This window comes from Lactuca virosa, chromosome 5 (genome assembly GCF_052849685.1).
Source record: "Lactuca virosa cultivar CGN04683 chromosome 5, Lactuca_virosa_CGN04683_v6, whole genome shotgun sequence".
Lineage (NCBI taxonomy): Eukaryota > Viridiplantae > Streptophyta > Magnoliopsida > Asterales > Asteraceae > Lactuca > Lactuca virosa.
The window spans coordinates 175,456,173-175,483,079 of NC_136430.1; the positions used below are offsets into that span (position 1 = coordinate 175,456,173).

The following is a 26,907-nucleotide window of genomic DNA, read 5'->3' on the forward strand; positions in this document are numbered from 1 at the left end:
ATGTTGCTATTAATAACCTTTGTAGTTTGCTTTTCTTTCATAGTAACGTACTTTTATTAGTTTGTTTATTAAATCATTTTCTTGCCACTTGCTGTTCATATCTATAATATTTAACACATCTTATTTTTGAGTTTTTTTTAGTTATAACATTGTACTTTAAACATTCATATTACCTAATTAAAACAACCACTTGAACTTATCACTAATCACTTATCATGAATTTAAATACAACCATATTAACTTATTAATTATGCACTTTATCATTTCATCATATATGCACTCAAACTAATAAACACAATCATTAATATTATACTTGCAATTCTAATTGCATAGAAATATACAATCCATCTACACACAAAATCAAACAAATTATGATTATACAACACATCCAATTCCAAAATCACAATGGGTACAAACATAAGCAAAATCATCTTTTTTAACCAAAATTAGAAAAAAAAAAACACTAACCTGTTCTTCCTTCAGTGGTCGCCGAATTCCGGTGGTGGGTGGTCGTCACTGGAGAAACACCAAATCAGAAAAAAAAAAAAAACTCGATAAATCAAATATTCTTACCTTTGTTGGCGGTGCTGAAAGAGGCCAGAAGAAGAGTGGAGCCGTCGTATGTGCTCGAGTGACATCCTAACTGGAAAATAATCAAAAACCTAGAACAATGTCCCCAAATCTCAAAATCAAACCTTTAAAAGAGTAGAATCAGAAATAGGGAGTTTCCTAGATGTTAATCGACGGTCGACAGTGAAAGAGGTGACCGGAGCAGACGATCACAGGTGAGAAATCGAGAGAAAGATGTGTTGGTGTGTCGTTGCAATTGAGGAAGACGACTAGTATCTGCAATAGGTTAAAACCCTATGTCGACAACAAATCGTCAGTATAGGGTAACAATCATAGCTCCGTCTTCGCTCTTGATGGGATATCTCTGGCCGTTCACGACTTCACCGACGGTAGCAGGGGAGGTAACAATTGAAGAAGGAGAAGAAGAAGAATGGAGGAAGTTTGGTGCTTTCTTGGCGGCCACTAGCTGATCGGAAAAAACATGGATGGCGACGCCGGCAGTGGAGAAGGAGGGTGCGGCCGGTGGGGGGAGACATAAGGTGGCGGCTGATTAAGGTTCCTAATGTTAGGGTTTCGGCAGGGTTATATACCCGGCACCTTTTAAACTTTTTGACATAATGACAACAATGGCCCCTCCCTCCTGAAATAATTTCGAAACAGCTCCCATATTTATCCATTATACCCCTGCTCCTATAATTCTTTTCATAATAAGTCCAACAGTTACTAAACAGCCCCTCCTCTACAAATTACTCTCAAATGAAGTCCTTATGTTACCATTCAGCCCCTTAGCCCCCAAAATCTCTTCAAGTTAAGTCCCAATAATTTACCAAGTAGTCACTGCCTTCAAAAACATTTACGAAACCAATCTGAAACTTACACTGTTAACCCCTGACTTCTAAAATTATGACAGTTAGCTCCTCGAGACCAACACTTGCTATATAATTATTGATTTTAGGGCTACTATTCATTCATTAATTTGTTTATTTATTTATTTAATAAACGGGGTGTTACAACTCTCCCCCACTTAAATTAGATTTCGTCCTCGAAATCATCCTTACCATTCCTTACATGCCAAACCACTCAAGTAACATGGCCACAATCCTGGCATACCCTAGCCTTCCCAGGATAATTATGACCAACCTTTGCAAGGCCCTAAAATCCGCAAATGAACGAATTTCCTGCAACAGGATCACATCTACTCCGTTTGAAATCTACAGTCTCGACTCTCGAGTTGGTCTGACTCCCTGACAGACCCCTCATACCGAATCATTATTGTTGAACCCAGTCCACTTATGCCTCATCTGAATACTCAACTTCTGATAACTCGAGGTTCACACTATAAACAAGGATCACAGACCCAATTATTCTTGTAGATCACTTATACTTGGCCAAGTCTCAGATAATCCCGCTATGAGTGACTTAGCATAACCCAAGCAATCTGTTACCCATCCATACCTGAAATTCTAAAACAATAATACGAATACTTCCAAAACACTGAAACTGCCCGAAACAGTATGCTACCACATGGCTGCTTTCCAAAATCTACCGAGACCTTCCTGGTCTCAATTCATTCGTCAGTCATCTGAAATACTGGGTTCCAGCCCGGTTGTGGAGCCAAAGGACACCCACATAGTCGCCTCACACGGCTTCCGAACAAAATCCTTCTTTGTAACAAGTTGCCACTATTTATCATGCCACTGTGGCTCTAACGACCTTCTGATCCAACTGTGCGGGTTCATACGTCGACTCCTGACATCACCATATCCAAGGCTAAAAGTGATTGCTACATGACCAATGGTAGCCTTATATCACAAACGACCTTAAGCAGTCCATTGCTTCCTTGATCACATAACTGTAATGGCGTTCCTACAGTCTTATCACTGGCTCAACCAGGTCCAATCCCTCTGGGGGAATCCATAAACCAATCCATGGATTTGCCACGCCCTCTGCTACACCCGAACTGGTGGGTACTAATGTTCCTTCCGCGTCCTAACAACACGCTCATGCTATCTACCAACCTAGTGAATGATACGGCTACACCCGCAGACTTACAACACTCTAGTACCATTTTCTAACGTTGTGAATGCTACGGCTACACCCGCAGACTTACAACACTTCTCACACTATCTGCCAACCTTGTGTATGCTACGGCTACACCCGCTGACTTACAACACTTCTCACACTATCTGCCAACCTTGTGAATGATACAGTTACACCCACAGGCTTACAACACTTCTCACACTATCTGGCTGCTAGCGAATGCTACGGCTACTTTCGTAGTCTTACAACACTTTCCATACTGGGTCGAACACGCACTCGACCGAACACTCAACTGAACTTGAATTCTAATTGGACCTCTAACTTGGTTCCCTAAACATGTTATCCGATGCCAAGGAAAAGCGTGAACCAAATGTTGGAACGTTTTCTGAACTCCCAACTCACCCAATCCTCAATCAAGACAACCACTTGACCAGCTTCCTCCCTGATGGGGATACGAAACTCATCCTAGTCTCACACCTATTTCTGCTCCTAAATACCTGATCGATTCTCCCCCACTTAGATTCAACTAAGTCTTCACGGGACGTCAGAATTGAAGGATTCCCAATCCTTCTTGCTTTCTAATGATCCACTGATGACAACATGTGCTTACCAATGCTAGCAATCACTTACCAACTAAACCCTAAGATCGACCATCCTCTGAAAACTTGAAGAGTACTCTTGAAATCTGGTCCAGTCTAACACCTCAATCCACCTCCCATGCTAGCGAATGGAGGCCTTAATCTTCACCCTGGATGACAAATCCTCATTCCCACTTCCAATCTCGCAGCTCCACTGTACTTTAACCGAACACAGCCCATGCGAAAATTACAATTCTCTTAAACCATCAATTATCAAACACCCATGCGTCAAACACTTGCAATTGACTCCACTATTTTCATATTACCAGTCCTTTCCTAGCAACAACAGTGCCTTGAACTCCCAAGTCCTTCCATAGGCAAATGTCGACCACACCCGAACAAATGATATAACCACTGAACTCTGACTTCATTGGAGAACTATCCCATTAATTCCTGACCAAGGATCTTCCAAATAATACTTCTGAACGGATCCCGACAAAGATCCGGAATAGTAACGGTACACGCGGAACCCACTCCGTAAGATATGCCCATCTGTAGGTTCCTCAAAAATCTCCCGGTATGCAGAATGGCATATAACAATCCTCGATAACCCAAACAATAGCAGAAAACCGACCCGAGATCTAGCCTATTCAAACTCAATCAAAATTCCAAAGTGGTACAATTTCCCGATATCTACTTGGAAGCAGCAGCAAATAACATACCCGCAATATCTGAAGGAATCCTGATCACCTTCTTCAGAGATACTCTGACCATCGTGAGAGCATGGTGCAAAACTCCATTCTGATCTCGATGACAGGAACTAACAATAGGACCCTCCTTCCTGAAGGAATCTAAGGATTCACATGCTTTGGGCTTCAGATGAGCCCATAACTTCCCCGCAACAAATCTGTACTATGAACCGAGAGAACAATGAACACCCCGAACCAGCAAAAGGGAAACGATATTAAACTAACCACTAGTAATTCACAGTGTGCAATTGGCATATGACAAAATTTGATGATCTAAGCCAACAGGAGCAAAGAAATAACCCAGGGATACACTTACTCATCCTGCTACAGTATCCCAAACCACAACACAATTCCCACAACAATGTGTAGATACACCTGAAAGAAGGCAAGGTTACATACCCGCAACATTGCATGTTGGAGTTCTGACTTCTCCTGTCTGACACTGCAGGGCCTGACTCCTTCTGCTGACATGACTAACCCCGCTACACTTGTAGAAGCCTAAACCCCTGGAATGTCAAACTCCCTTGTGTACTTTCCCGCACGTGCTGCACTGACTCCGGCCCTGCTGGCCTTTCACCCGATGATCAGAAGTCTTTGGTCTCTCCCCGGGACCCTCTATTATATGCACCTGGCACGGCCCCCTCTTCTCAAAGTGCTCCAATCGATCTCGTATCCTCGGACTTAGAAGTCATATCCTCCCGGGTCTGACACCCTATCACACTCACTAGCTCACTTGCCAATGGCTGAGCTGCAACAGTTGGAACATCCTCTGTCCCCAAACCGGGTCACAAACTCCTCCCCAAAGCTTCTCAGATTCTACAAGACTCTCACCGATTTGAGTATGGATCCTGTGCTTTCAGTAGTACGGGCCCAATACTACCTACCACACTTATCCATACTTTCCTCAGCAAATCCTCACGAATCCTCCAAGTCACTTCCTCAAATTGATGCACCCAAGTCTCACTAAACCTCACTACTAACCCATTGAAACATATCCTAGGATTTCCTAGGTTCCCAAACCCAACCAGTCCTCAGCTGCTGAAAGATTCCCAGTAATGTCAACTAGCTACCTCATGAATATAGCCACATGCAACAGAGATTAGATAATCCTTCGAGTAAAAGACCCATCCCTAGAACGGTTGAACTCTGACAAGAGCTACACAATAGGTTCAAGTCCATCACTCGGAGATTATCCGGCCTGTGTCCCATGTGACTTAGCATATTCACTTAGTAGCTAACTCACATCACTAAGAGTCCCATAAAGCACAAAGCAAACAACATTCAGACAATGGAAAATCTAATCATCATACTCCAATAAAACCATTTTATCCTCTAATCAGGAATCTGTACATGTAATCAGGAATAACCTAAACATGCCATCCTATCACTGACTGATCAGTACTAGCATGCAGGTCTACAAGCACATATAATAGGCATATAAGGCATCCTTCCTAGATCCTTAGCCCTAATCTAGCATGCAGTTCACATATTCTCAATTCATATCGTAACATAACATAACATATATGGGTATCTTGGGGAAAACTTACTTGAACTCGGCTGATTGCATGCATCACACTCCTTGTTCTTTATCAAAACTCTTTATTTTAGTTTTTAGAAAATTAATTTCTTGTAAAAATCTTTCAAACCACATATTTGAGTCCAGACACACCCGAGAGTGTGTCTGAATCCCTCAAACCAGGGCTCTAATACCAACTTGTAACATCCCAAAATTTAAGACCAAAAATTTTGTTGTTAAATAAGTTGTTATGAAAACCAACAGTATAAAAACATCCCATGTCAAACCAAACTGTCAATAATCAAAACATGTTATCATAAAACAATATCATAGTGTAATCCCAAAGATCTCATGTGCGGAAAGCATAGTGTGATGCGTTGCGATCGCCAGCTCCTTTCCTTTAAAAACGAAGTACCTGAAACCAAAACTGAAAACCGTAAGCACGAAGCTTAATGATTTCCCTCATCATACCACATACCATACAATATACATACTATCTAACATATCTGGGTACTGGACTACCCCTTCGGTCTCTTTCAACCGGTAACTGCCTAGCATACCAGGGTGCTGGCCTACCCCTTCGGTCCAGTTGACCGGTACCTCACCTAGCATATCAGGGTGCTGTCCTACCCCTTCGGTCCTTTCGACCGGTACATCGCCTAGCATATCAGGGTGCTGGCCTACCCCTTCGGTCCTTTCGACCGATACCGGGGACTATTTCACCCCCTACTTCTACCACATATCATATTATCTCATAAACAAATAAATCATATACTGCCTAGCTTATCAGGGTGCTGGCATAACCCTTCGGCCCTATCGTCCGGTACTGGGGTCTATCCTACCCCTCCTATCACATATCACATAACATCATAACATACCAGCACATAATCATAACAGATAACAACATACCAGATAATTATCACAAAGACAATCATCCCTACTATAACTCTTACTAGTGGGTCGGCCTTGGTTCCTTAGACCCACTTCTACTGGAAGGTAACTCACCTCACACTGCTGAAGTCCCGCAAACAAGACCCTAGCTGCTGAATGACAGATTCCCCGAACTGTCAACATCAAAACAACACCCAATTAATAATTGGGTTCCAACATATATCCATAAGTCCATGCTTGGGTTAAAAGGCTACATTACCCCCATCTTAGCTTGATTCAAGCTCAAGGCCCAATCCAAAGGCCAAAAAGTCAAACTACGAATCAAAGCCCAACATATGGCCCAATTTTCCAAATTGGGCCCAAACCTTTACATGGTCTTACCCTAAGGCCCAACCATTTATTCCAGTCCAAACATTTAGCATTCTAATGGCCCAATATCTCATAATCATAAAGGCACAGTTATGGCCCATCTATGGCCCAATTTTCCAAATTGGACCCAAACCCCTTACATGGGCCTTACCCTAAAGCCCATTAAATTATTCTAGTACATATGCTTGTTCTTGGATGGACCATTATTAGCCCAATCACCAAATCCCAATAGGAAGGCCCAACTTAAGGCCCAAGCAAGATTTCGGTTTTCACATAAAATGATGATAAGGGTTTAAGTGTTTCTCACTTAACCCATTAACGACTTAATCCATTAAGTCCATAACTCTACTAGATAAATCATATGGTGTGATCGGGTGTAATTCACAATTCAGTTCCAATGGCCCAAAACGCGGGTCCCGATAAGTCCAAACCAGTAAATCCAAAATTAGGGTTTTCTAAACCCTAATTAGGGTTTCCAACCCAATCATAACCCAATTAGTCCATTAGTTAAGTTTTTAGGTTAATTAATTATTAATTAAGTTTGGCACCACCCACTACCACCTCGGGTAGTGGTGGTTAATGGCGGCTCACGGTGGTGGTGACGGATTTTCCTTAATTATTCCGATCAAATACAATGTTACAACGCAATATCCAAATAAAAGCACACAAACAAATAACACATACACACACACCCAACCACCTTTGTGGCGACAAGCAGTGGTTGGAGGTGGCAGCCACCACCTCACGGTGGTGGTGGTGGTTTTTCTCATTAAATCCGGCCAAGCAACGCCACACACAATACACTCTTTCTAATCGCAACATGAATCCAGCCACCCACCTGGTGGTGTACGGCGGCGGCGATGGCACGAGACGGCGGCAACATCATCGGCTAATGGCGGCAGCCACCATGGCAGCCATGGTGGTTTTCTTGAGTTTTTTTGTTTAGGAACCACACACATACACACACCTGGAACACGGAAATACCGGGTTATGCACTCAATCAACAACTTGTGGTGGTATATGGTGGTTGGAGATGACATCCACCACCGCACGGTGGTGGTGGTGGCGGGTTATCTTGATTCCCAGCCCAAAATAACGCACGTACTATTATTAGCTCCGAAAGCAGCCCTTAAAGGCAAACACACACGCATTCGGCCACCTTAAAGGTGGCAGGACATCGTCAGCATGCAACCGGAATGGCGACCAACGGCGACGGTGGCCAAAACGACGATTACGGCCCTATACAACCAAAAGGAATGAAAGAGATGAAAGATAGCCTCACCGGGAGCATTCCGATCGCGCATGACTCGTGTTCGTCGGTCATAGCTCCGTCTTCGCTCTTGATGGGATTTTTCTGGACATTCACGGCTTCACCGACGGCAGCAAGGGAGGTGACGGTTGAAGAAGGAGAAGAAGAAGAATGGAGGAAGTTTGGTGCTTGCTTGGCGGCCACTAGCTGATCGGAAAATACATGGATGGCGACGCCGGCAGTGGAGAAGGAGGGTGCGGCCGGTGGGGGGAGACATAAGGTGGCGGCTGATTAAGGTTCCTAATGTTAGGGTTTCGGCAGGGTTATATACCCGGCACCTTTTAAACTTTTTGACATAATGACAACAATGGCCCCTCCCTCCTGAAATAATTTCGAAACAGCTCCCATATTTATCCATTATACCCCTGCTCCTATAATTCTTTTCATAATAAGTCCAACAGTTACTAAACAGCCCCTCCTTAACAAATTACTCTCAAATGAAGTCCATATGTTACCATTCAGCCCCTTAGCCCCCAAAATCTCTTCAAATTAAGTCCCAATAATCTACCAAGTAGTCCCTGCCTTCATAAATATTTACGAAACCAATCCGAAACTTACACTTTTAACCCCTGACTTCTAAAATTGTGACAGTTAGCTCCTCGAGACCAACACTTTCTATATAATTATTGATTTTAGGGCTACTATTCATTTATTAATTTGTTTATTTATTTATTTGATAAACGGAGTGTTACAAGTAGCCATCGTGTCTTTTTTAAATCAACTTATTGTGATATGATTTTGTTAAATTGTAGACCTAGTTCGATCTCGGTCATGTATAACTTTCTTTTAATATGTAAGATAACGGCTTGTTTGATAGGTTAATGTAATGTACTCTTTAAAAATAAAAAAACTTGAGTGTACTTTATTTTATTCAGGTGTTACAACTTCTAAACCCACTTTTTGAATACCTTATCTTATATGTGAATGTGTATTGCATGATTGTTTGTTTGAAAAAAATTCAACAATATTTCCTCTTAGCTCCCAAGTATATAAAGAATATATACACGAGGAGCAAATATAAAATGACAACCAATTTTTTCTTAAACAAATAATCATGCAATACACATTTACATTCTAAATGAGATAAAGTAATCAAAAAGCAGTCACAACATGGGGACAACCCAAAATTAATTTCTAAATCAATTTTGGGTGGGTATTTCTAGACTCTTGATGATTATACAGAAGAGACTTAAATTAAAAATTAATAATTTAACGTGTTTTCATACTTTTGTTAGTTATATCATCATACTTTTATAAATATAAAAAAGATATGAAAATAAAATGCTTTAATAAACAAACTAATAAAATTATGTTGCTATTAATAACCTTTGTAGTGTTCTTTTCTTTAATAGCAACGTACTTTTATTAGTTCGTTTATTAAATCATTCTCTTGTCACTTGCTGTTCATATCTATAATATTTATCACATCTTATTTTCGAGTTTTTTTTTCAGTTATAACATTATACTTTAAACATTCATATTACCTAATTAAAACAACAACTTGAACTTATCACTAACCACTTATCATGAATTTAAATACAACCACATTAACTTATTAATTATGCACTTTATCATTTCATCATATATGCACTCAAACTAATAAACTTAAACAATAAACACAATCATATATATTATACATCTAATTCTAATTGCATACAAATATACAATACATCTACACACAAAATCAAACAAATTATGATTATACAACACATCCAATTCCAAAATCACAATGGGTACAAAAATAAGCAAAATCATATTTTTAACCAAAATTAGAAAAAAATAATAATAACAATAACAATAATAATAATAATAAACACTAACATGTTCTTCCTTCTGTGGTCGCCGGATTCCGGTGGTGGGTGGTCGTCACTGGAGAAACACCAAATCAGAAAAAACAAAAAAAAAACTCGATAAATCAAATATTCTTAAATTTGTTGGCGGTGCTGAAAGAGGCCAGAAGAAGAGCGGAGCCGTCGGATGTGCTCGAGTGACATCCTAACTGGAAAATAAACAAAAACCTAGAACAATGTCCCCAAATCTCAAAATCAAACCTCTAAAAGAGTAGAATCAGAGATAGGGAGTTTCCTAGATGTTAATCGACGGTCGACGGTGAAAGAGGTGAACGGAGCAGACGATCACCAGTGAGAAATCGAGAGAAAGATGTGATGGTGTGTCGTTGCAATTGAGGAAGACGACTAGTATCTGCAATAGGTTAAAACCCTATGTCGACAACAAATCGTCAGTATAGGGTAACAATCATAGCTCCATCTTCGCTCTTGATGGGATATCTCTGGCCGTTCACGACTTCACCGACGGTAGCAGGGGAGGTAACATATGATCCATAACATGTATACGATATAATTTACATTAACGATTCAACCACAACATACGTCGATTGTATTACAAAAAATACTAAAACGAAGAAAAAAAGAATTGATATACAACAAAGTTACAAATTAAATGCTATAACATAATAAAATGCATCAATAAAATAGTAAAAGTATCTCAAACCAACACAAAAATCTTTAAGCGTGCTTTCTTTTCCAATTTAGCATGTGATTTGTTTGATTGTCTACTCGAAATATTACCCTTTTATAGTTATATTTCCGTTAAGTGCATATTAAATGTAATATATAAGTTATAAAACTTTTGAATGTTTAAGTCATTATTAAGAAGACTTTAGAGTGATATTAGTTAAATGGTGAGGTTTCAAATAAATACGATTTGAGAAAAATAATTATATTATTAGATACAATGTGAATATTGGTCTGTTGTACAACATAAAATTATATAGTTAAAGCTTAGCAAGTATATTTTGAAAATAATTATGTTATTGATACTAAGTATGAAAAAATATTTTTTTTACACTAATTTGTTATACAAAATTATAATGATTTTGAATTGTACTATAACATCTATTAAAATTATCATTTAATAGCCGTTAGTTGCAACTTATGTGTTTATGGTGAATAAAACTAAATATAATTGTCTATTAAATGTTACTTATAACATTATGATAAACTAATTTAGAAATTATTTATTTGATATTTTTTTGTAAGAAATATAATGTAATTTATAAGGTTGTGTTATTTTTAATTATTATTATTTTTAATTGATTTAAAAACCATTTATTTGAAAATTTTTAATTATTATAAAAAATATGTTTTGGATATTTTAGTTAATTCAACATGTCCATTTGGTTTTAAATTTAAACCATTCAAAAAAGTTGTTTGTAAAAAACTGAGGCCCATTGTTATGGTTTGCGTTTTTGTAGTTATTGAACACTTGTATTCAAGAAACGTGTTGATTTTTTTTTTTTTTTTTTTTTTTTTTTTTTTTTTTTTTTGAAAGGGCAAACTCTACACGTTAAAGTTTGATAGTATTTTAGCTAGTAACCCTACCAGAATATATGGGCTTTGTTTACTGATAGTGTTGCATCATGATTGGTAGGAGTGGTAGAAGAACATAACATTGGCGAAACTGCATGGGTGAAGAATATATACCATGTCCTTTTAACTGCAAAAGAGTTGTGTAATGTTGCCAAGAGCTGGAAACAACGCACTAATTTCAGGAATGGATGCAGTTTACAAGCAAATATCAACTACAATCAATGTTGGCAAGGCAGACTACGGCATCAGAAAACAGAAGAATTGCAGAGTAGTATATGGTGAGCAAGAGTAGAAACTTAGTTTGTGTGTTTCATAGGGTTCGGCTCCAGCTGATTTATAGGTAAAATACAAAGACCTGATCAATTCAGATATTCTAATCTAATCCTAATGTATTCAGCAAGCTCTAGCAATTCAGGCCAAAATTTTCGGTCGACATCAAACTGATGCGAGAGTGTAGTTACTTTCTAAAAAGATACCCTCTCAATAATATAAGAACCTCAGGTGTACATATTCAAGAACAATTACCTTAAGGGATACCTCATTGGAAACCATTTACCCTTAATATATTACAAGAATATATACCTCTATAATATTGGTCATTCGTCATCACCAACCCACCCATCCTCACCCCCTATATAGACCTCCACCCTCGTACCAAATCTCACTATCTTCGATATCCATATTCTTCACTTTCATAACATATCGGAAATAAACCATGTCGGGTGTTTGGGTGTTCAAGAATGGTGTTGTTAGGCTAGTGGAGAACCCAGGTGCTGATGCCTTGCAAGGTGCAACTCGTGGCAAGGTGCTGGTGCACCTACCCACGAACCAAGTGGTCACTTCATACGAGGTTCTTGAACGAATGCTAACATCTATGGGCTGGGAAAGGTACTATAATGATCCTGACCTTCTTCAGTTTCATAAAAGAACGACAATTCACCTCATATCTCTCCCAAAAGACTTCAATAAGCTCAAGTCAATGCACATGTATGATATCGTCATCAAGAATCGCAATGTCTTTGAAGTAAGAGACACCTAATAAACTCCTGCTTGTCGTGGTCTTGCATATATACATGGCTCGTTCCCTGGATCCAAATTTTCTTTCTAGTTACATGTATGTTTTGATCGTTCGTATTCCGGGATTTCCGTCATAAAGTTTTGATTTGTACTGTTTCTATATATGGCTTTCAAGTATTTGTATATGATATCGTCTTTTGTTTTTATTATATGTACAGTTAAGTTCTTGTATGTATGATGTAAGCCTTTTTTTTTTGTTATTTCTTTGTGGTGTGATCAATACCTAATCTAACATGATAAATCAAAATCAGTTTTGTTAAATGTGATATTCTGAATGAATTTGGCACGTCTCATTTCTAGGATTTATTTAATTTTTTTTTTCATTTTCAATTTCCTATGTTTTTCATTTTCTTTTTAATTACTAAGGGTTTATATAAGATTATTTTATTAAATGACCAAATAAATATTCCACAACTGGTTCTTTTCTTACTAATTCAAATCTTATAGAATTAAAGTTTAAATTACTAATATCATACATTCAATTGATTTTGTCATTCCCACTTTATATTAAATTTTTATTTTTAATAAATGTATGTATTACACGTCTCTCACACCTAATTACTTATAAAGAGTGTTCATATCATCTAATTTGTGGTATAAACTTTTTACGTTAAGCCGGAGGGTATGGATATAACCGCACCAAACGGCTTGCTAATTGGGACTAGAACCGAACCACGGAACACCTCACAATGGGTAAAGGACGTTTAAGTGAGGGGTTTCTCGATACGATAGCCTCCTTGTACTCTCATTCTCTGATATTGCTACAAAATGTTTTTTTTTCTTTTATATATATATATATATATATATATATATATATATATATATATATATATATATATATATATATATAACACCCCAATTTTCAAATATCGATTAAATGATAAATAATCGTTCCAACATCTCCCAATATCAATTTTGAACTTACTTATAGATTAAACTACAGCGGAAGCAAAATAAAATAAAATAAAGTTATTAATTGAACAACTTCAGGTGTTACATTTTTGCGGAATTCCTCTTTCGTCGTCTTGATCAATCCTTCTCCTTGGACTTTTCTCTGCCACTTGCTAAATAATTTTCTGGGTTGCATACATTTAAAGTTTCTAAATGGGGAAGGCTAAAGCCTAGTGAGTTCGTGTTGCACATACATATCCATCACTTAGAAAAATATAGTAGTTTTATCATATATCTTTAATAAATCATACAACAAACATATCACCCGGTGACATAATTTAGGGAAACGATTAATTATCCATAGAAAGAACCAAATGTTCATTTCCCTTCTCCTTGAAACAACTCATCATCCATTATACTCAAGTATTTTAAATATCCAAGGAAATGAGTATAAATCTCAATTCTCATCCCCGCCGATCACATACATCCGTCATGCTCATGGCGATAAACACCCCACCCGTTCCCACTAAACATGTCACCTAAAAAAACGCACAATAGATAAACAACTCAAAATAACATTTGCACACAATCATACTTATCATAAAATATACTGTGAATAAATAATTGAAAACCGCATATAAATCGCATGATAAACATTTATGTGCGAGCAACCACAAAACACGAAAAAAAAAACTCACATCGTTGTTGTTAGGTCTTAACCGAATCTTGTCGCACTATACACACCCTATATTCCACCAACAAGTTTCCTAAGACAACATCCTAGAAAACATCCTATGAGTTCATGGTATGGGTTAATTATATGTCTCTGTTTTCGTCCAAGAAGATGGGTAATTAAAAAACGAATAGTGGGTCTTTGGAAAAAAAAAATGAATTTTAGAATGTTGTGATGTTTCCTTCAAAATTTTAAATATTGATTTATGTTAGTAAGTTTTGGAGATAGACCATGATGATTTTTACATAACTATTTAATGGTTATTCGAGAATATTGGAGCTGTGAATAAAATATATAAATGACAGAAAAACAAAAGAGATGGATGTTTGGGTTAAGAAGGAGGCTGATCGGATCCATTTTTGGGTGGGTCTAATGCAAAGAGTGGGTTCTGCTTTATACAAAATGTTTTTTTTTTTTTTTTATAATATATATATATATATATATATATATATATATATATATATATATATTAAAACTAATAAAAATATATATATAAAAATTTACGCCTTTTAATTCTCTATAAAAAAATGTAATATTAGTCTTTAATATATTTTAATAAAATAAAAAATAAGGAAACTATGAAAGAAAATTAATCTGGTGTTGAGGTGCCACAAAAAAAGTGAAGGTAAAAAATAGTACACTCCCTGAACTTATATATTTGAAGAATATATTTTAACCATTTGAGAATATATATATATATATATATATATATATATATATATATATATATATATATATATATATATGATTAAATGTGAATGATATATACTCTATAAATATATGACAAACTTTGGACCATTAGATATATACTCTATAAATATATGACAAACTTTGGACCATTAGATTAGATTTGTATATGGTTAAGATATGGTGTATAATAGCTACAATGGGAAAATACATATAAACATTTCTTTTTAATAAATGAAAATCGTAAAAAGTAATTATAAATGCATGATTGACATTTTGATTAATTTTCATTATATATATATATATATATATATATATATATATATATATATATATAATAACATTATAAAAAACTTAACATTTCAGTCTCTTACATCTCATTCTTTTAAAACCACTTTAGTTCTGTGTTTCATTCTTCACTAATCGTTTTTAGTTAAACATCTTATTCTTTAAGAATATGTTTCAATTCTGTATTCCATTGTTATGCATTCAATTCAAGAATTATTTTCATTTTGTTAACCATTCTATTGCATGAAAAACAAAAAAAATACCATATTATATCCATTTTCAGTTAAAATATGAAAAAAAAAAATATAAGAAATTAAACATATGCTACATGTGTTCATATTCCTTAAGAATGAGATAAAAATTCCACAAAAAAAAAACTCAAATCCTAATAGTAAACCATATCATAACACAAAAAAATTAAGGATCCAATAAATGTCACAAAAAACATTTATAGTCGTTGGCATTCCTAAATATTGTCGACCACCTGGATTTTTTGTCCTTTTCTTTCTTCTTGCATGAGTTGTTTTTTCTAGTAAGACAAGCTTCCTAAATGCTTGCAATACAATTCTTGAACAATCGCTATGCTAAAGAACCTGGAACCTTAAGTTCAACAAATTAGCACAATATAAAAGCATACAAAAACAATAAATTAATTAACAACACAATTCAAATAGAATATCATCAAGATCAATGACATGTTGTCACAAGTTAATCAAATTCGACAAGAATGTTATTAATATTTTAGAATGTTATCGTACTAACAATAAAATTCTTCAACAAGAGCCACATGCACAACACAATGACAACACAATTCTAAAAGAAAAGGCACATTATAAGAACTTTACTTGTACTCTTCAATAATTTATAAATAACTATAACCTAAATTAGTATTACACTAAACAAATTACCCTTATTCTATGATAAATAATCCAAGGAAAATGCCCACAAATTTAACATTTAACAATATTTATAGCATATTCTAGAATCTAAAGACACTTATATAATAAATTTGAGGATTCGAACCTCAAAACGAATGATGTCTTTAAGAAATCAAATTTGGTTTGGGAAATCATCCTTGAGATGCAATATGCAACTGGTGAAACAAACGTGAAGTAACTTAAGGAAATTAAAATATTGTAAATTATTAGCATTCTTCTAGAATTATTAGCGTTCTTGCATAATAATTAACAATCGCTAACAAATATGGTTGTATCTTTGAATACACAGTAGTATTGTTTAGGAAAAAAACAACATTCTTTAAGAATAATTGCTATATTATTCAAGATTATTTGCTAAATTCTTAAGAATGTCTCCCTACTTCTATGATGACTAGCACATTCTAAAAAAATATTTGCAATATTCTTAAAGAATAAAACTAAACTAAAATCTTATTACGTTCTTTAAATAGATTACACTCAATAATCAACTGAAATTGCACTATGGTATTCAAGAAAAAATAGGCAATTCCTAAAGAATTTAAAAATCTATATCACATTATTGACTATCGCCTTCAAATATAAAGGTCTAAAAAACCCTAACCCTTTCTCTGCATTTTGTTTCTCGCGGGAGCTTGGAATTGGAACTGTAGCAGTGTATTGTTTCTTTTAATATATTTTCTACATTTTTATCTTGTTTAAAGATCACCATGATCCATTTAAGATACCTATTTCACTAGAAAGAATTTGAAGAATAAATTGTATCAATCATAATCATAACTGAGACAGATGAGAAGTTGATGGCCAATTTTTCTCCTTTTTTTAGGAACGATTGGTTTTACCTTAACATATAGATAACGATTTAGTACAGTACACGATCCATGAAGGATACACCTTTGATTTGGTACACGATCCATCAGACATCAATAATATCTTGATTCTTGATTTGCATGTGTAGAATCAAAGAAAGATGACCGATTACGGCATATGAGGGAATGGATATCGTGAAATCGTGGAGATGATGAAGTCCAGAAGGTGAAGGTCGTGTTAGGCGTGATCTTTAAATTCTCTGTCTTTTATTTTTTAATATTCCTTATTTATAGGTTGTTAATTTTGGATAATAATTGTAAAATTGCAGAACTTTCCTTATAAAATGATTGGACCATATTTGGTCATACAATCAAACAATAGTTGTGGTATATATATATATGAACCTAACTCTCTCTCTCTCTCTCTCTCTCTCTCTCTCTCTATATATATATATATATATATATATATATATATATATATATATATGGCTTTTTGCTTTAAAAGAAATGAAGTTTTGACATTTTTGACCATCAATGTATGAAATTGACTTGATTTAGCTACCGAAGATTTGATCACACTAAATTGGACCCCCAACATCTCATTTTTAGCTTGATTTGGCCCTTAAAATGTAACACTCGGTTTCGGATTGCTTCATTATTCGGGGGTTGTGGCCTAATCATCAGTTGTCTTGAGGTTTAGGGCCTTGTGGAAGAAAGGATTGGCCCTTTTGGGATGTTAGGTGCTATAGTTTAAGTGATACGAGTGTTTGATGTCGATTCGGAGCCCAAGGGTATGATCGTAATTTGTTAGTTCGGGCTTTTATGAATTTGGGTTTCTGTTCGGGAAGCTTTAAGGCAAAGGTGAGTTGACAGAAGTGTAGGGCTTCTCGTCACCTTTCTGTGGATATAAAGTTCGTAGGAAACGGACCTAAGACGAGGAAGTTATGGCAGTTTGAATAATTGGTAGATATGACCCTTAATGGAAAAGGTTTCCAAGTTGGTACCATGCCCTTAATGCAAGGAAGTCAGGCGCATGTTTGGTCACGTACGCCCAGTGTAAGCTGGGGTATGCCGAGCGTAACTGGCAGAGTGCCAAACCCTAATTTTTAGGGCTTGTGCACTATTTAAACATCCTTATAAGGTCAAGGTTCTCTCATTTCTCAGCCTCCACTGATCTTAGAGCCTCATGTCGAACCCTAATTCCCTTGGTGGTGTATTCTTGAGCTTGGAGGTGATTTTGAAGGGTTCTTGGTTTCATTTCAAGGAAGTGGATCTTAGTAATCAAGCTTGGTGTGGCCTTGGGGTAGTAGATATAGAACCTTCACACTCTTGGGAAGCTTCAGGAGGTAAAAAGTTCTTATATTGACTTCGTCTTATGCTAGTTTGAGTTTAGGGCAAGATTAGGAGCTTTTATGGTGTATTAAGTTCTCCATGTGAGTTTGAGCCACTCCAGGAGCTTGGAGTGATAGATCTTACTGATGGTTTTTGAGCATATCTACATTCCTATGTGATCATGCAACCCTAATTGCTTTGGATCTAAGTTTTTCTCTATTGAACATACAAATATGAACACCAAAGCAATAACCCTATAGACTAGCCTACAATTTCGAATTTCATGTATAAACTAGGGTTAGATGATTACCTCACTTGTTATGTAGTAATAACAAGAACCACCTTGACTCTTGAAAGCTTAGTGCCCCAACTGTTGCACCTCTAGTGGAGTCACAAACACCCAATGCAAAGAATGACTTGGAGAGAGGTGGAAAATCGGTTATACTAGGGTTTCACAAGCTTAGGGCCGAAATTCCAAGAGATGTAGGGGATTTATATAGCTGGGTGGGTTGCTAGGGTTTCTGGAGGAAACCCTAATTCCTGCTTAAGGCCTAAGCAGCCCATGAACCTCCTCTTTAGAGCCCTTGGACGAAATCTTATGGTCTTACCCATAAATTTCGTCCACTCCACTCTATGGAGTCCATCAGCCCAGTTTTACAACTATTAATGATTTACAAAACAGCCCCTCCATTATTAATCAGTTCTTTTAATCCATAAATTAATATCAAATTAATTTCTGATTAATTACTAATTAATAATATGATTTCCAAATAATATATTAATCTTATAATATATTAAATTTTGAGTACCAATTTATTATTCATATAATAAATCCTACTCTCTTTCTCCACTAGTAATCCTATCAAGTTGCATGAGTGAAGGCAACCCAAAAGGACCATGCTCATAATCAAACCAAGTACATACCAATTATAGTTATGGGCTTAGACACCTAATCCAATAGTCTCCCACTTGGATAAGTCTAATAACTATTATTGCAAGTATGACTTCAGAATCTGATTAGCAATCGTAGCTTTCAAAAGCCGCAGTCTAACTTTGATTTTATCAGTAACGCGTCCTTTAGATAAGTGATCAAATATTCCTCCGTTCTACAATATATCCTATGGACATGAGACATGGATTATAATCATTCTCTCTTTCCAAGTGTTGTTTCCCGATTTCCGATTTATGACGACCGACTAATTGAACAAATCAAATTAGTCCAGGCTTGGCCAAGCGCTTAGGGTGTCATCACTAAATCATCGAGGGGCCCACATATATCACTTTTATCCCGTTTAGGGTAAAAGGAACGGATAAACTTCGACTCATATGTTTGTACTATTTACTCATCAAATCATACACAACAATATGTTTATTAACATCAAGTTACTGATGCATTTACGTATTATCAATGTGCAACCGCCTCGTAAACAAAAACTATATGTCTCTGTTTCAAGAATATAAGATATTATCGTCTCACAATCACTCGTGATAAAATCCATGAAGTTATTCAAATGATCATGGATTTAATCCAATACTCAAATTCCTATTTCAGGAGTACTCATGAACACTGCAGCAAACATTTGCTATGTCTAAGCACTTAGACAATCTTACAGCTGGATTCATGACAGTGTTAATTCACTACTTACTTCCAAAGTATGATCGACTGTGGATGTTTGAATAATCATATTATTCGGGACGTAAAACATGCGAAGTGAAACACAAGAATAATCTAATCCAATATGGTCTCAAAACTTTTGAATATAAATAAAAGCACTTTTATTTAATCACCATATTAATTAGACTTTACTCATTGTATAATGTTTCAAGTAATCAACTAAACACTTGAATTAAAACATTAGTTATGCCATGCTCTAAGCATGCACAATATGTTTATCTATGGTCCTTCTTTTACAAATAGATCAATTGAACACATTACCAATGATACTCATTTCACAATTCCAAATCCCTATCATAGGTGTAAGAATACCAAATTCTTCCCACTTTTAGAATCCGTTAGAGTCTAAACTTACATGAAATGATCCTTTTATAATGTCAAGGCACCAAAGTCATAAAGACTTGGCCAATGATATTACAAAGCATTCCATCGGAGATTCGTTACAAAACAATTCCATAGAAATGAAGTCTCACATTCAAAGTACATTCCTTTGAACATCCTTCATGCATTGAAGTTTCTAACATTACACACAAATTCTTAATATCCACTCACACAATGGAAACATTTTCATATTCCCATATGACTATCAATTATGAACAAGAGTTTCCTCTATTCAGAACATGTCAAAATGGCCCTTCCATGATTATACTATACTTCCAACTGTCCACAAGCAGCAAATCTTTGGTAAACCTCAGATTGTCCTTAATAGTTTAATAACTTTAGTCATATCTGGTTCTAGTCCTTTTCCCCTTAATGCGCTAGGCATACGAAAATTTAAACGAGTGAATATTATAGCGTATGAAATCGATCCTATACCTGAAGCATATGGGATACGATTCATAATGTCTTACATAAAGACATGATACTTGATCAGTCCCTTGCTATAATATTTCCATATATATGGAATTTCCTATGTTGAATCACTTCAACACGAAATTTATATATGTTTATGATTAAGTTCCATTAAAATTTCAATCTAAACTTTTAGATTTGAAATGAAGTATAATTATCTTCTCCCTAGAATCTTACTATAGCGAAACAATTTCCAAATTCTGCAACTGTGCAAATTTGTAACCTTTGTTTCCTATAAATAGCATTGCTAACTCGCAACACTTATCATAATGATTATGCTCAGAGTAGCATAATAATTATGTTCTTACCAGTATAACGATTATGCTCCCACTAGCTTTGACATGTATCTAAAAATCAGCTAGACTTCTAGAAATCAATACTTATTGACTTTCTTACCCAAAGTTCAGATTTATGATACGTGGTGCTTCGATAAGTCTTTATCTACACTTCTCAAGCTCATACACCTTTCATTAGATATCTTATGTGTATGTCTAAACTCTTCCAGAACTTGTTGCAATAAGCCCCGAGTGTTCAAACTATTTTACAATTCTTACAATTCGAACTATGAAAAGGGATGTTGTAATCATACTCGAATTTGAGAACGCAATCATCACAACTGCTAACTTTATTGATACTAATCAATCTTTTAAAATCTGCTAGTGAAAGCGTTTCCTCACAATCATTTTCATGAAGTGGAGAGAAACCACTTGTCACTTAGATTTCATGGTGTATGTGTTCCTATCTGTGTGAATTTGTTATTTCCAACCACTATCAAAAGACAAGGTTTATGACAAATTCAAACTCATATGAACTGAACTTGTTTAATCTTAATTTCCTGCCATTTGGTAGCACAAGGGCCTACCAGTGCTTCCAAGTCATTGAGCAGCTCACCCATACAGATCAATGTACTTTCATGGATCAAGGTACTTTGCCTTATGCAATCAAATGAGAACTCGTAGAACTCACATGCATAGTCAACTCAACTGGAATAGGCATAGAAACAAGAATATGTCAACACGATAGGTTATCAACCTCAGGTCATGTGCTAGTGATAACCAAAAGGTTTATTCTTGATTAGTTCCTGAAACTATTCAAGACTATTAAGACTCCTACTGACCTCTTGACACATAAGATTCTCTGTCAAGGAGCATTACTTGACAACCAAATATTCAAGAGTTAGTGTGGGTTCTTATCAAGACAACACTTCATATAATTGGTCTTAATTGGTCTTTGTTTTATCCAAAACATCACAACTACCAATTTCAAATATGCTAGAGTAGGAAAACATTTCTACTCCACATTTCATGAGGCGTTATAAACCTTCTTAAAACATTTTACTTAAGGTATAACTTGGAGTAACTAGAGTATGACTCTAAAACTTGATTTGGAACGAAGTATGACTCATTTTTTTGATTTAACCATCTCAACAAAGCCTGATTCCTCTTCGTAGTCATATAAATTCACTAAGGTGTCCTTAGAGGATCAATTGTGACATGGTTCCACAATCATTAGGATGATCATAAAACACAATACTAAAGTACTCTCCTTTCCTTTCAGATTGGAGAAACTTTTATCTTTCAGCCTAATTGATTCTTCTTATTCGTTCTGCTATACTTTGAAACTTTTTCAAGGTATCAGAATTACACTTAATCTTGTAAGCATAACCATATTTATGGAAATAACAGTAAACCACGACGAATAGACTTCATCGTCCTTTTTAGTGGATCTGACCAGTGCACATCAATGTGTACTAGATCCTTTAGTCTTACACTTGACTCATATACACATGTGAACAAGGAATCAGTCCCAATTTCCCAAGGATCAAGATTCTCATACATCATACAATTCAAATCACATGATTCCAAGTTTCTGTCTAATTGAAACTTGGGTGATGAGAATCCTTCCTCACTTGGCAAATTACGACACTACCACAAACGATATGACCAATAATCAAATCCATTTTCCAACATTGCTAATAATAGAAATATACCAATTTTCTATAAATGTCATTACAAGGAAACAAAAGGTAAATAAAATAATTTTACTAATAATGTGCGGAAATCGTATCCTTACAACGCAAATACATATGAAAACTGTGTTTCTAAATATTCCTAAGCAATCTATCATAACTCCTAAGCAGCAGCTCAAAAATATGATCATCGAACCATGCGACCGAAATCCACTTCTTCATGATCAGACTTAGCTAACTTTTTTTTAAGCTTCCTTCTTTCTCTTAGATCCTACAAAACATCAAAATGCAATCATATCACATCATGTATTAAGAATCTATAAATAGGAACTTAATAGAGTTAAATAGTGAATGTACCTGAAGTAGAGCCATACAATTTGACTTTACCATCTCTTAGATCTCTCAGGTAGTCAGGACAGCTTCGCTTCCAATGCCCCTTCAATTGGCAGTAAAAACAAATGGACTCTTTAGGAGTGACACGTGGAACTATCTCAGAATCAACCTTTCTCTTATTGTCAAACTTGTTGACCTTGGTTAATTTCTCTCCCTTAGGAGAAGAAATCATTTCTGGACTATCAACGTTGTCATTACCAATGTCCATGGAAATTTGGGAGGTAGATCTTCCAATCAATTTTGCTTTACCAGTGCATCAAATAATTGTTGATTCAGCAGTAATTAGCAAATATGTCAGATCAACAAGGGTCATGTTGTGGTCTGTCATATAGTAGTCCTTAACAAACTGACTATACGAATCAGGAAGTGATTGAAGAACCAAGTCAACAGCCAGCTTCCTCGGGAAAACAAAACCCAAAATTCCCAATTTGTTAGTGTGCAATCTTCAGAACGTGTGCACACACAGGACTTCCATCTCGATGCTTGCATGCCAATAGGGCTTGAGTGACCTTGAAATTTTCAATTCGACAAAAACGTGGGTAAGGGAGAACCATTGGAGGAGGTGGAGGAAGAGAAATATGATTTCCAGTTCCACCAATGCACGAAGAAGGGATATTAATCTTTCACCTTGATCGACACGTGGAATATCATCTTCATTAGGAAAGCTTTTTCCAAAAGGATAAGGAATACCATAGTTGTCAGAACTAGGCATCTACAAGGGAGAAAACTCAAGTTAGTTGATTTAATCCTTAATATAACACCCAAATGAAATATTAAGACTAGGACCCAACATAATAATTTACAATTCAGAAGAGGGATGCTGTAATATGTGACAACCGTCAATTTTTGGTCAAGTCAAAGTCAACTAAAGTCAACGAGTCAAACCGGTCAACTCATCTAACCCTTGTATATTAGGGTTTCCATTATGTTTCTTATTGAACAACTCGCAATCTTAATACAAAGTATCACTTAGAGTTTTCACATGTTCGGAAATTCTAAACCCTAATCAGGGCAAGTGATGAAACTACTCGATAAAACATTAATCCTTAACCCTCGGGGGGCATATAACAATCATAACGAGACTTAAAGAGGTTTACAAACCTTGCGTTACAAAGCTTAACACTCAAAAATGTCACAAAAGAAGTCTCTCCCAATCTCTTTCACTCTATCTCACTCTACCTCAAATCTCTCCCAAATACCTCTAAGTATGTGAAATCTCTCCCAAATCTCTCTTTGTATGAGAAATCTCTCCAAGTGTGTGAAATCTCTCTCTGTATGAGAAATCTCTCCATGTGTGTGAAATCTCTCCTAAATCTCTCTCTGTATGAGAAATCTCTCCAAGTATGTGAAATCTCTCCCAAATCTCTCCAAGTATGTGAAATCTCTTCCAAATCTCTCTCTGTATGAGAAATCTCTCCAAGTATGTGAAATCTCTCCCAAATCTCCCTCTGTATGAGAAATCTCTCCAAGTGTGTGTGAAATCTCTCCCAAATCTCTCTAAGTATGTGAAATCTCACCCAAATCTCTCTCTGAATGAGAAATCTCTCTAAGTATGCCAAATCTCTCCCAAATCTCTCTAAGTATGTCAAATCTCTCCAAATATGTCAAATCTCTTCCAAATCTCTCTCAACTTCTTATAATCATTCGGGGCATCCCGACCCTTAATTTAATCGAAAACCGCTCGAAAACGGAAGTTTACACGAAAAACCCTCTTAAGGAGCCGAACCTTCTTAGGAACCGAACCTTCTTAGGAACCGATCCTCCTGAGAACCGAAACCACCTCCTGAACCGAAACTACTAAGGAACCGAAAGTAACCTTCGGTCCGAGAGGCCACCTTCGGTCCGAGAGGACTACCTTCGGTCCAAGCCTTCACCTTCGGTCCGAGATGCACAGCTTAAGGAGCCGAACCCTACTCTCGGTTCCCCCATCAACTTTCGGTTCTAAGAGCTGGGACCGAACCTCTGGCCCAGAATTTCGGAAATTGGCAATTTTTGCCCGGTTTTCAATATTTTTAGCGTTTTGAGCCCATTTTTCGTGATTTTAACGCGAGATTTTCACCCAAACTCGTATTTTAACATATAGAACCCAATACTTCATAATTAATCACGTTTTTGGGGTATAATCCTTATCCAAGAAGAGTGGGTGGGATATTATTGGTGGAGTGTTGACTTTACTTTAGTGTATGACACAAGCAACCACCCATGCCCACTCCATGACCATCCCTTGTCCTCCCACCATACCTAGTCCTTTCATTGTACTCTTCCCATCATTTTTCCAACCACATCCTTGATCAAAGGCTGGAAAACTCCCCTCTCTCCTCACATTTCTCTCATTTTCCACCAAAGAACAAACTTCATTCTCTCTCACTTTCTCTCTCTAAATTTCGAGATTCAAGGCTATTCTCCAAGCTTTTCTTCTACTTTTGGTAAGTATTATCATCCTGCATATGATTATTTCACTCCTTTCTACTCAAATCATAGGTTTCTTACACAAACTTCATCATACTTGTGTTAGAACTTCGAATCTTCAAGCAATCTTCTAAGTGTTCTTGAGTTGAACACTTCCTTTCCTCAACATCCATCCACTGAAATCAAAAAAGGTGAGTTCATACCCCTACATTTTCATGTTTTCTTCAAGTTTTAGGGGGGGGGGGGGAATACAGGTTAAAACACCAAAAACTTAACTAAACTCAAACAACAGCTTTCATCAGAAAAGTTGAGTCTTATTCACGGACTGTTTTGACTATCTTAAACTTAATATCTTTCAAAACTATTTAATATGCGAATAGTTCAGGTCCATACCTTTAAAATGACTACTTGCACATCTCCATACGATTTTTCTACGATTTATGGTGATTTTTACAAAACTGCCTATCATTTCAGAAATGAATTTGGACCAGTCTGTGAATATGAACAATTTAACACAAGTTAAAGACTTCTAAAAATCATAATAAAAATTATGAATAAACTAGACACATTTTATGAACTCTCAAAATTTACGGATTCAGTTTTCTACTTCGTATAATTTTTCTATGATTTTTCTAAAACAGTGCAGAAAGGTTAAAAACTAGTTAACAGCCTATAACTTTCATAACACTTTGTATTATGTTGAGCAAAGTGTATAACAGTAAATTCTAAATATTGAATGTATTTTCTTGTTAGTTTATCATCATAAACTGAAATTTAGTCATTCATGAAAAGGATTCTTCATTTATTTCGAACGCACATAAATAACTATAATAAGCATAGTTTATGGATTTCTACTACATGGAAAAGGTTTTACTCTCAAAACAAATGGGTTTTTCATATACTACATGATAAACTATAATAGCAATAGTTTAAGGATTTCATATCACTAATTTATTCATAAAAGGTGATTTTACTTCCTCCACGGAAGAGGTTTTAATATCAAATTATGTGTAAACTAGTTAACTTAGGTTGTAAGGCAATTCTCTCCCCGTACGTTCGAGTACGGGATTCCAATTCTTGTAAGTTATAACCAGAGTCTCTTGTAGGGAGAGCGTGATAATTGTGTATAGATCTATATTGGGATTGACACCCCACACCTCGCTGCTAGCTACAGCCGGACCGGAAGGTCTGCGGGTGACAAGAGTCATAGTATCTTAACGTCTGAAAAACGTTGTGCAGGTTATTTCTCGTCATAGTATGGTTATAGCGACTCACATAGGGAGTTAACAATCTTTCAAGTTTACAGAGAAAATTCTACTTTGAAAAGGGGTTTTATCTATTTAAAACTACAAATACGTTATAAGTAAAAAACACACACATACCCTCGGTCCTGGGATTTAGGACTACATAACTTTTATAAGGAAAATATTGGATTTTCTTTGGAAA

The 26,907-nt window shown here is 36.0% G+C and overlaps 1 protein-coding gene and 1 long non-coding RNA gene across 2 annotated transcripts; one reads left to right on the forward strand and one right to left on the reverse strand.

The window, feature by feature from the left end:
* Positions 1-286: 286 nt before the first annotated feature.
* On the reverse strand, positions 287-1,119 carry LOC145116013 (uncharacterized). Its single transcript, XR_013711827.1, has 2 exons — positions 574-1,119; positions 287-516 (listed from the first exon to the last, which is right to left on the reverse strand). It is a non-coding gene; the product is annotated as an uncharacterized LOC145116013 (long non-coding RNA).
* A 10,947-nt stretch (positions 1,120-12,066) lies between these two features.
* LOC145115936 (flowering-promoting factor 1-like protein 3) lies at positions 12,067-12,666 on the forward strand. The gene has a single exon (XM_079052296.1). It carries the CDS (start codon positions 12,127-12,129, stop codon positions 12,448-12,450), a length of 324 nt encoding a protein of 107 aa, XP_078908422.1. The 5' UTR covers positions 12,067-12,126; the 3' UTR covers positions 12,451-12,666.
* The last annotated feature ends 14,241 nt before the right edge of the window (positions 12,667-26,907 follow it).

Coding starts and splice junctions, on each gene's coding strand:
- LOC145115936 (XM_079052296.1), top strand. CDS start 12,127: ATGTCGGGTGTTTGGGTGTTCAAGAATGGTGTTGTTAGGCTAGTGGAG.